This window comes from Panthera onca, chromosome E3 (genome assembly GCF_046562875.1).
Source record: "Panthera onca isolate mPanOnc1 chromosome E3, mPanOnc1 haplotype 2, whole genome shotgun sequence".
Lineage (NCBI taxonomy): Eukaryota > Metazoa > Chordata > Mammalia > Carnivora > Felidae > Panthera > Panthera onca.
The window spans coordinates 9,769,297-9,780,542 of record NC_138354.1 but is presented as its reverse complement, the minus strand read 5'-3'; the positions used below and the strand labels follow the sequence as shown (position 1 = coordinate 9,780,542).

Below are 11,246 nucleotides of genomic sequence, written 5' to 3'. Positions count from 1 at the left end.
GTCCCCTTAGCTTAACAGCAGCTCCCTCTGCAGATCCTCTGGGAGCCGAGACTGGCAGCCCCTGGCACTGAGTGGCATTTGTCCCATCCAATTTTTAAGACAGCAGGTTACTATTGTGTCTTGCAGGCGGGGAAAGGCTCATCCATAGCCTGGGACCTCAGATCACACCTCAAATCCCGAGATTTCATGCACAGACCCGGCCATCAAGATAAATGACAGCATTGGCCACTTTGGCACGTTCCGCTCGATCATTCCCAAGGTCAGGACAGTGTATAGGAGACAGAACATGATTAAGGGGTGCAAACCAGTTTCTCTACAGTTGTATTCCTCAGAAAACGTCCTGTCTTTCAGACCGACTCCCAGAGGTGCAGAGCTTAAGTGGATTCAGTGAATCCCAGGATAGAAGTGTAGGCTTTTCACTGGAGCCCCAACCTCCATACCACTTTGGTTGGCCGGTCATCACAACTACTCTCCATTGCCAGGTTGAAATATTTATTTGAAAAATTGAAAACACAGATGCAATGTATTATACAAAGAAAGGTCTTAATACCATAAGAAAAGTATTGTTGGAAGGGAACAAAAGCCAGTGGCTACCTGCCCTGGGAAGGTAGGCACTCAGTGGAAAATGAAATTCATTTATAGGAACTATTCTAATGGAAAACTGGGGGAAAGGTTAAAAACAAGAAAAAAAACAAACCCAACCTATCCCTGCAAACCTAAATGTGAGAGTTTGTTATAAGTTATCACCAAGATTTATCTGAACCCCCTCGGTTTGTCCCTATGAGTAGTAATCAGCTTCGTTTAGGGCCTTCAAACCTGAGGTAGTTGAGGGTCACCTGAAAACCATGTCTGGAAATGACCTACTCTCAGAATCGGACCCCACGGCATCTAACCAATTGTTTCCCGTTGCTTTGGCTCCTGGGGGTGAGAGGCTGTGCCACCACTCTGGGTCGCTGATCCTGCATTTGGTCTGACCCTGGGAGACGAAGGGGACTTGAGCAGCAGACAGCTGGCCCGGTTTGCTGTGGTGAAGGCTGGCAGGCCCGTGGTGGTGGTGTTCTATGCTATAGACATGGCGGTCTCTGGAGGACCGAAGATGGCGACGGGCAAAGCCAATCTAGTTGAGAGGCCAGTGCCAGGATCGAAGGCTTTCATTGGCAGGAAGGATTTCCAGAGACTTGCAAAGGCGGTAGAAGGTAGCAAGAACTTCTACCTGTTGTCAGAGACCAGGGTAAGTGGAGCCGGCAGATGCCTCCGGGCCACGGAGCCGGCAGAGAAGTATGTCCCAGGTGCAAGTTCAGAACCAGTTCCTCCTCAGGGAGGAGCCGAAGCAAACCAACCTGACTGAATGGACGACATGCATCGTGACCCCCGTGGTACCTGGTAAACCCTGGTGTTGACCTGGCAGCTCAAACACTTCCAAAAAAGGATATTCTGGACAATGTTTGGTTCTTCCAGCCATGGGTTAGGGACTCCCATTCAGGTGGGATCCTAGGGACCCTGCTGTAAGCAGCAGAATCAGCAAACAATCTAAATTACAGTCTAATTTAAACTCCTGACTCAGATATAAAAGAACCCCACAAAGGCAGGTCTTTTCTATTGTGTTCCTTATTATGTACACACAGACCCTTACTCTAGAGGTATTAGAGCACTGTATTACAAAATTAAATAACGGATACGGCTGTCTTTCAACCTCTCATCGGCCCTAAGCCGTTTTCTTGCTCTGCCTTGCTGTGACCCATTTACACTGACCCATGGGACTTCAGTCACTACCGATGCTCAGGTGACTAAAAGGCTGTGAGTTCATTTTTAGCCTTAGGATGTGATTCCTGTTTTAATTGAGCATTTCACACCAAGTAGAGATACGCTCATTTTTAGAAAAGCCAAGGTAGGACAATTTGATTTTGGCTAGAGGATGGACCAGCTTCCAAGGTGAGCAATGACCAACAGAATTGTGCTGCATCTGGCACAGACGGGATTAGCCTGTGTTCCTGTTTAATTGCCTTCTGCACGGTTGGATTACTCGGGCTAAGTCCACAGTCCACAAAGGTGTTAAAAGTTACCGTGGCTTCTTTTTAGAGGGAGTGTGATTCAGAGTCCTAGTGTGGTCCCACATTCTAGATTTTTTTGTCACCACTGGGAACCTAGAGCACAACAGTTTGGCCAAGACTCTGGGAAGTGAGGACTAGTCCTCTGTGGTAATGTTGACCCACTCTGAGAACGCACAACGGGGACGGGGATGCCGCACACCATTCCTTCTGAGCCGCGGATGGAAAAACGCTGAGCACCAAGGGGCTTTAAAGCATAAGACCGCTCATCTTCTACTGCTGACCACCCCCCCTTAGCCCAATGTGGAGATAGCACGCCTGACTCTTGGAATCTGAGCTAATGGGAGGGTGCGTCTTGACTGCCCTACTTAGGAAATGTACAGAGAGGGAGGGGCGTGGTTAGGAAGGGGCGGGGTTGATTCACAGTGATCAAACAGGACTCTCACAACCTGTCAGGTAGCAACACTTCGAGACGTTCCTTTGGGACAGGTCCTGGGAAGTGCTTGTTGGCTTTCTACCTACGAGTTGCTACAGATAAGGAAGGAAGACGCTGTTTGTCCAAGATCGGAAGGTCACTTAAATGCGGGGGTCCATCTGGAGGTGGACAAGTGCTGTCAGGCTGCCCGCCTCTAGGAAGCCGTTACGTGCCTTCTGTCCTCATCCCGTCCGAGCAGCAAGGGCCCGGGATGTGTGGCTGGAAGGGCTCAGAGCCAGTGGTCCCCCTTTCTCGGTTTCCCTGACCCAGATGCTCGGAGGAAGCTGCTCGCTTCGGGGTCTAGACTGGTAACAGATTGGGAAGCTTTTTTCTGATACTTGAAGACTGATGACCTAGGGCAGCAACGCACGCCTTGCCATCGTCACACCTCAAATCCTGATTGCTCAAAGCGGCTTTCTGTAGGCTGCTGCTGCTCAACGGAGGTTAGTAATAAATATGAAAGGTACCAAACCAAGCACAGGGTTCTTTCCTGCCGGGAGCAAGTTGGCCTGATCTTCTGGGTCTATCGATTAGGTAGAACGTGGAACTATATAGCTTCATCACAAGGATGCCAAAGCAGCCATTTGGAGAAAGGAATTGGAAACCCCTCATGCACTCCCTCTCAGGGTCCTGCCTGGGTCTGAAGGGAGGTGGCCCGGAAAATTCATTCTGGGGTCAGAAACGTGGCTTCTCTCACCAACACATTCAGGCATGTGATCAGGTTTTTCAGCCTGGTCGTGAAGAGTTCCCAAGAGCGGGGTCTCCCGAGACCTGGGCAGTGTGCACCCCTCCTCCCCTTCTTTCTTTACCCCTGGTCGCTCGTGAAGGTGGGCAGGGGCTCTCTCAGCCGGGCTCTCGCTTTAGGAGGAAAAGGCACTCGCTCTGCTTCAGCCTTTGGAGGAAAGCGTGGCCCTGCAGCGGTGCCCGCCCCCGGGGAGTGGCCTCGGCTGACCCATCCTCGCTCCGCAGGACACTCAGCATGGAGGCTGGCGTGGAGCACCAAGGTGGAGGCTAAGCAGCACCATTGCTGTTACCTGCTGTGGTTAGGGGCCCCCCCCCGCCCCCTGATGGCTCAGAGCTCTGGGGGCGCTCCCTTTGGGAGAGTTGGCTCTACGAGTGAACACTGAAAGAAGAGAACCAAAAAACCAAAAACAGCCCCCCACCCCCGAAGAAAACCCAACCAACCACCGTAAGAAGCAGTGGGAAACCATGGAACCGCCAAGAGAGGGGAGAGCTGCCTTGGCGTGCTCAGCCAGGACGCTCCTGCCGTTCTGACGGCAGATTCGGGGCGGCATCCTGGTCTGGAGCCCACCAGCCCTCGGATGCTCCCAAGTTGGTGCAAATGATGGTAAAAGAAAAGGCTGAGAAGAAAACAGAGAAGAGAAGGCATAGATGGCCCCTTGCCAGGCTCTCCGGAACAGCAGGCCCCTCGGACAAGGATGCCGAGCATCGGGGGGGTGGGGGGGGGTGGGGGGTCAAACAGCAGGCAGGACTGGGAGGGAGGGCCTCTCCGCGGGGGCGGCCCTGGTCCCCCTCCTCTGTGGAAGGCCATTCGGGTCCCCGGCTCTGGACAACGGGAGCGGTGTGCGGTGTGGCTGCCGCCGGGACCCCCGGGGGCTTAGGCTGTGGCTGGGGAATAACACACAGAGACTGCAACAAGATTTACACTCAGACGTGTGGGGTGTCGGTGTGGCTCTATTCTTTTCCGGTGACCGCTTCGTGCAGTGCTGGTGGCGATGCTTCTGTTCCTGAAAGACAACGGTAATTTCTGTTTCATAGCGCGTCGCATGTGCACGCGTTCATGTACCCAACAGGAACGGCGACCAGCGTTAGACTCTAAGATACCTCATGCTCACAGGCATCTATTCCCCAAGTTAGGTGCCCGACCATGAGTGGTACGCATCTGTGGTTGGTTCCCACAGACAAGACGAGGGTTGGCAGTCCTGGTTGTGATCAAGTTGGCCACATTAGGCACACGGGAGAGCAGTGATCAAGTTGGCTGCATTAGGCACATGGGAGAGCAGTACATTCCAGGCGATAAAGCCTCTCTGGGTGGGTGGGCCTGACAGTACCCCTACTCCACTCCATTTCTAGCTCTTGACCCTGTTTATGGCGCGGCCACTGGTGCCCACTGCTGACCCTAGTCAGCGAGAGGCCTGTGATCCACTTGCCCTGCCTGCTGGCCGCCATTTTTTCATTCACCGTTCAACTCTGTGCAAGCCACACAGGAAACTGCTGGGCCGGAAACCAGGCTAACTGGGCCTGGAAGGGAACAGTGGTGAGTGGGTGATGAGCCCACTGGTCAAGGTTAAGGTCTTAACAGGTGACCCCCAAAGCTCTCGATTCGCCACAATTTATGGCAGTTCTGGGCTTGGAGGTTATCTACAACTGCAGAGGAAACACGCTCCGTGAGTCGTGAGGGGCGGCCTGAAGGGCGCCTCATTCGGTCACTTCTGAGGGGATGTGCACCCTCCCCTCACCGTGCCCTCACCGGCCCTCAGAGAGGCCCACCTTCTTCCCAGCCCTCGGCAACACCGGCGAGCTCGTAGTGCTTTTTCCGAAGCTCTCCCAGTTTTTGACGCTCCTTCTGCAGTTCATTCTCCAGCTCTAGCACCCGGACCTGTGGGAAGAGTGGAACGTGCTCTTGAGCAGCAGCCGGACAGTGGTCTCGTGTTAACTCAGTCCCTCGCCTCCATGTTCCGGGTCTCTTCTTCCTTTGGATTATTCACCCCGTTTCCATAGCGTACCTGGTTCTCAATTTCATCCTCGGGTCTGTGGATTTCCCCACCCTCTGCCATCCACCAGTCTATCCCAGTGGCCCCTCTTGTTCCTCACTGGGGCCCTCTACTGGAGCTGATGCCTTATAGCCCCAACGCCTGTTGGGAGTAGGGCGCATAACGTGCTCCTCTGAAATCTCTATCTGAAAGCAACTCCAACGTGTAGCCCATCCGTGTGGCATGTTCCAACCAAATCCCCCTTCTCCTTCAATCCCGCTTTCCTGGAAATCCAGGCAAGAGCCAGCTCTGATGGCTCTGGTATCTCTGAAGGGCTGGTCCAACTTAGGGTTATCATTATACAGGAAAAAACACAATCTTCCCAAGGAAAAGGCTGGTCCCTGGCTATCCCTACCCCTCATTAATTCTAGTTATTTTATTAATTTATTTATTAATTCAAGAAACATTTGCTGAGCTGAGCACCCATCATGTACCCCGGGGCTCTGCGGCAGGTGCTGGAGACACAGTGGTGGATGGACAGACAAGGTCTCTGCTTACCCTGCAGGGCAAAGACATAAACTCATGAACAAGAATAGATCAGACCCATAGTGAAAGTGACACAGGGTCATGTGATAAGGGCAAAGGGTGCTCAGCAAAGGCTACTCAGGCAGGAAGGAGGTTGAGAGGGGGAGAGGGCCATGGGAGATGGGTGGAAAAACAGCCCAGGGCCCCGGGCTGGGGTATTAACTCAAGTGTGAAAGGAAAGCCATCGGAAAATTTTAAGCAAGGGACATAAAGTGATGTTATTTACGCTTTTAAAATACGTAAAATTGGGGCACCTGGGCGGCTCAAGTCAGTTAAGCGTCTGACTTTTGATTTCAGCTCAGGTCATGATCTCACAGTTCGTGGGTTCAAGCCCCATGTTGGGCTCTGCACTGACAGTGTGGAGCCTGCTTGGGATTCTCTCTCTCCAGCTCTCTCTGCCCCCCCCCCCCCCGCCGTTCACATGTGTGTGTGCACGCTCTCTCTCTCTCTCAAAATAACGAAACTTAAAATTAAATAAATAAATAAATAAATAAATAAATAAAATAAAATAAAATATGCGGAACCTGAACAAACTGTAGGGGGCGAGAGTGGAAGCAATGAAGCCCGGTTAGGTGTTTCCTTTTTTTTCTTTTCAAATTTTTGATTATGCAAAATGGAGAACATATACAGAGAAATGGAGATGATGTGGCGCACTCCATCGTGTGCCTTCACCAAGTTCTGCCAACTGTCAACCCAGGGCTGGAGCTGTCTCAGAAACACCCTTTCCTAGTCTCCACCCCAACTGCCCCACCTCCCCGGCCCCTCCACAAAACTACTTGGAAACAGACACTTGCATAAGTTACAGTTAAGTTGCTTTTGCAGTAGTTCAGGAGAGAACCAGTGGTGGCTTAGGCGGGGTTAGGGAAACGGAGAAAAGGGGGAAGGTTCAGGCCAGGAGAGTCACAGTTGACAGGACCTGCTGGGGGACTGGATGTAGAAGGAAGAGGGAGAAGAGAGGACCCAAGGATGCCTCCTAGGTCTCCGCCATCCAGGTCTGGGGGGGTTCCAGTTACTGAGATGGAGAAAACAGGGGAGGGACACATCTGAGTGGGAAGGAAACCAGTAGCCCTGGTTTGGACCCATTCAATTAGAGATATATTTGGCATCACGTGGAGGGATCAAGTAGGCAGTTGGACAAACACAGAGCTCAAGGAGAAGATTGAGGCCAGGGAGAAGGCTCTGGTACTTATCAGCATACAGATGGGATCTGCAGTCAAGTGGGGCTGGATGAGACCAGTAAGCAAGACAGTGTAGACAGTGTAGACTCAAGCCTGACCTCAGGTCTTCCAGTATTTGGCCATATGACTTTTTCTAAAAGATGTCGAGAGACACATACAGAGCCTTTAACGGTCTTCAACCTGGACTTTACTCCAAGACTGGGACCAGTAATTCTTTTTTTCTTTTCTTTTTTTTTTTTTTTTTTGAAGGAGAGAGAGGCAGAGTATGAGCAGGGGTGGGGCGCAGAGAGAGGGAGACACAGAATCTGAAGCAGGCTCCAGGCTCTGAGCTGTCAGCACAGAGCCCAGTGCGGGACTCAAACTCACGAGCTGTGAGATCATGACCTGAACGAAAGTTGGATGCTTAACCGACTGAACCACCCAGGCACCCCTGGGACCAGTCATTCTAAAACAAGGATGTCAGGGTTTTTTTCAGGGTCCCATGGATTCCTATTCCTCTGCATGCCATAACTTTACTGAACAATTGGGGATAATGGCATTGTCTTTTGATGGGTTCTCAGTGAATTGATTTTTCTTTTTTAAACCAGAGGTCATACACAAATAATTCATAGAAGTTTAAAAAAAAATAACTGCTGAAAAACAAAAAAAGCAGAAATGGACAAACTAGTGGGTGTCAGAGGGGAAGCGGGCGGAGGGATGGGTGCAGCAGGTAAACAGTATTAAGAGGTACGGGATTCCAGTTATGAGAAAAATAAATCATAGGCATAGGGAATATAGTCAATAATATTGTCATTAACAAAATATTGTCATGATGTTGCATGGTGACAGATGGGGACCATACATGGAATTGTCGCTACATGTATGCCTGAAACTAATGTACCGTTAGATGTCAACTACAATTAAAAAATTGTCAATCAGAAGACATTAAATGCTCGTTGATGTCGGCTAGGAAATCCCTGATGGTAACGTCGAGAGGGGCATTAGTGAGCAAGAGTTAAGATTCTGATCTTAACCCGTCATCTGCCGCCGCCTCCACTGTCCCTTCCAGCATCATGGGCATTCATTCCTGGGCGACTGTCCGTCCGTGTTTGTTTCCTCCCCAAGACTCTCCCCCACTGGCTTCTCTCCATGGGGACGAGATTTGGGGGTGACGTCACCGGCAACAGAACAGTGGACTCAGAAGCGGGGATCGTACCTGGGAATCCATCTCCTGGCGTTTGATCTGGGTCAGTGTCATGCTAGAGAAGTCCATATTGTCTGCAAGGATAAGAGAGAAGGTCTTGTCAGAGAATGCCCATGGCTGACTCTCGCCCGAGAGGCGGCCGATGTCAGCGCTCTGCTAAAAGGCTTGGTTTGTTAGTTCCCACCACACACTTGAAAGTCACTGATGGATGGACGGGACAGAAGTGCCGTGAAAGGGTAACGAGGCTCGGAACCTCCCCACCCCTCCCCTCACCCCCCGGGACAGCCAGGCCTGGAGACTCATGTCTTTGAATCCAGAGAAATTACTAAATGGAAAATCCACCTTAAGGTCTGTTGCCATGGAGATACAAATAGGATGCTTATGCGGTGTCCCATCTTACGAGAATATAAGTATGCGTGGAGAACGATGAACAGTACAGAATTTGGAAACAGAATTGCGGGATATTGGGGTCATGAAAAAGAACACAAAAATAGCTGAACAAGATAGGTAAGGAAAGCATTGCTTCTGGAAGGCTACCTGTCTCCTCGATCTGTGATTTGCCAGAAATGGTCGAAGCCACAACAGTGGCGGTGGCCTGGTTTACTCCCCGAGAGGCCTGCTGCAGCTGGGCCAGGTTTGGGCTGTCCTTATCAGCTTTCACCTGCCAGGACCAAGCGGATTGACGTTCACACAACGTGGCGACGACTGAATCAAACAGTCGGTCCGACAGTTCTTGACAAACATGGTATCCGCTGTGGTCCCCAATCGACTTCTTAAAAATCGCTGCCTCTGGGGTCACCTCCCCGGCATAGTTGGTGGCCTCAGACTCTAGCTTTCCTAGTTATGGAAACTAATTTGGGGTGATGGTAAGTAAGGACGATAAGAACACTCCCCGGGGTACTATATAACTCACAGACAGATTTTGGTAACAAGTTTTGTATCACGTTTAGATGGGGCAGTGGTTCAAATGCAGAGACTCTTAAGGAGAGGCAGACATTGGTTGTGGAACCTCAGAGCCGGGCCAGGTAAGCAGCCCCCTGTGCCGACATATTCCTTATCTAAGTAAGAGCTCCTTGAATGCCGAGACTGTCGATCAGAGGTCGGCATGGCTGGGACCCTCAAAGGCCACTACTAACAAAAGTGATGAAAGCCAAGAAGAGAAGCCCATGTGACAAGCTGGGCAGAGGGGCTCCTTGATGACAGATGGCAGGCTCTCAGAGGAGGGTAGTTTGGGACCCTTGAGAGGCAGAATTTTAATGTGGGACCCAACCTACGTGGACCCCGGATAATTCCTCTGTTCTTGGGGCAGGCTCCATCATCCGAGTGTCTCTAACCTAGCCGGCCCTTACAGAGCCCCGGGGCGTCGTGTGCGGCTCCTACCTTAGACGCAGCCACAAGCTGGGCTGTGCTAGCAGCAATTTCATGCGAACACACCATCAGTTCCTCAAATTTCCCTCTGCCTTGTACCACCAGATCGGCTGCGTCCCTGGGAGTCAGGAAGGGACAAGATAGATTATGTCACTGACGGCTGCAACCCCTTATAATCCCACCTCTAGACCTCGCCTATCACCCTGGCTTTTTCAGAGAACACAGACTGCCTGCTCCACCTCTGCACTGCCAAGGAGATCCAGGTTTCCTTTTAAACTTCTAGTCCTGTTGGGGCTCCGTCGGTTAAGCATCTGACTTCGGCTCAGGTCCTGATCTCATGGCTCATGAGTTTGAGCCCCGCACTGGGCTCTGTGCTGACATCTCAGAACCTGGAGCCTGCTTTGGATTCTGTGTCTCTTTCTCTCTCTGTCCCCCCACCCCTACTCTGCCTTTCTCTCTCTCTCTCTCAAAAATAAACACTAAAAAAAAAAAAAAAGGTTTAGTACTGTTGTCTTCCCTATCAACAGTTCATTTCTAAGGGGGAGATATTTTCCCTCGGCTATTCTCTGCGATGGGTCACTGGAATGGGGGTGGGGTTGAGGAGCCTTGGGAGCAACAGACACTTACACCATGACAGTGGCTCCCCAGCCCACAGCTTTGGACGCTGAAATGAGTCCTTCCGTCCATCGAGAATTCTTGGCATAAAACTCTTTAGGCGATGCTGTTCCCTAAGGAAATGAAAAATAAGAATGGCTAGCTTTTATTGAGTGCCTACTGTGTGCCCGGTGCTTAGATACCTACAAATATCTATATATATCTATATCTATCTATCTATCTATCTATCTGTGTGTGTGTGTGTATATATATATATATATATATATATATATATATATATATAACCCCATACAGACCTCATAGTAACCGCAAGAGGTAAGCATTATCATCCCATTTTACAGATGACAAAACTAAGATTCAGAAAGGCAATAATACTTTTCAAGTTGATGCAGGAAATAAGTGGAAGTAAATCCCAGGCTTTTCTGACTCCAAAGCCCCTAGAATTTCTATTATATCACAGCGTTTCTACATTGTATATATAAGAGTGTATATATACATATACATATACATATATATGTATATAGGCATCTGCATAGATGAACGACGTGATTGGAGTCCAACCACTTACCATGATTTGCCAAAAGAAGAGACTACACAGTGAATAATTTAAGCAAATAATTTCTGCCTGGAATTTTAAAATGCTTCCATGCTTTGGAAGTGTCTTCCATTTCCAAATTCTAAGACGATAATCTTAGAATCTCCAAGCTCTCCTTACTCAGTCCCCGTCTGTATTTTCGGGGGGCAGAAACCATCCCCTCCCAGACTGGTAAGAAGCACCACCATCAAAGCAGATATGGCTTCGTTCTTTCAGGGGGCGCCTGGGTGGTGCAGTCGGTCAAGTGTCTGAATCTTGGTTTCGGCTCAGGTCGTGACCTCAGGGTTCATGGGATCGAGCCCAGCATCGGGCTCTGTGCTGACAGTGTGAAGCCTGTTTGGGATTCTCTTTCTGCCCCTCTCTCCCACTTTCTCTCTCTCTCTCTCTCTCTAAGTAAATAAATAAACATTAAAAAAATAAAGGATAGTTTTCAGGCTCAGGAATCCCTCCCTGGACCTCTGTCTCCTGAGCTGCACTGCACGCAG

General features: G+C 50.3%; 1 protein-coding gene across 3 annotated transcripts in view; it reads right to left on the bottom strand.

The window, feature by feature from the left end:
• Positions 1-4,180: 4,180 nt before the first annotated feature.
• Positions 4,181-11,246, bottom strand: part of HIP1 (huntingtin interacting protein 1) — a 148,382-nt gene continuing 141,316 nt past the window's right edge. For 2 of the 3 annotated variants that reach the window (XM_060649220.3, XM_060649221.3), the window contains exons 26-31: positions 10,179-10,279; positions 9,564-9,669; positions 8,721-8,844; positions 8,196-8,257; positions 5,035-5,143; positions 4,181-4,271 (exon numbers count right to left, since the gene is read on the bottom strand). In XM_060649220.3, coding sequence (XP_060505203.3) covers positions 4,219-4,271; positions 5,035-5,143; positions 8,196-8,257; positions 8,721-8,844; positions 9,564-9,669; positions 10,179-10,279 — 555 coding nt within the window. In that variant the 3' untranslated portion in view covers positions 4,181-4,218. Of the gene's footprint in view, positions 4,272-5,033; positions 5,144-8,195; positions 8,258-8,720; positions 8,845-9,563; positions 9,670-10,178; positions 10,280-11,246 lie in introns of those variants that run through there. The other variant, XM_060649222.3, reaches the window with a different exon arrangement.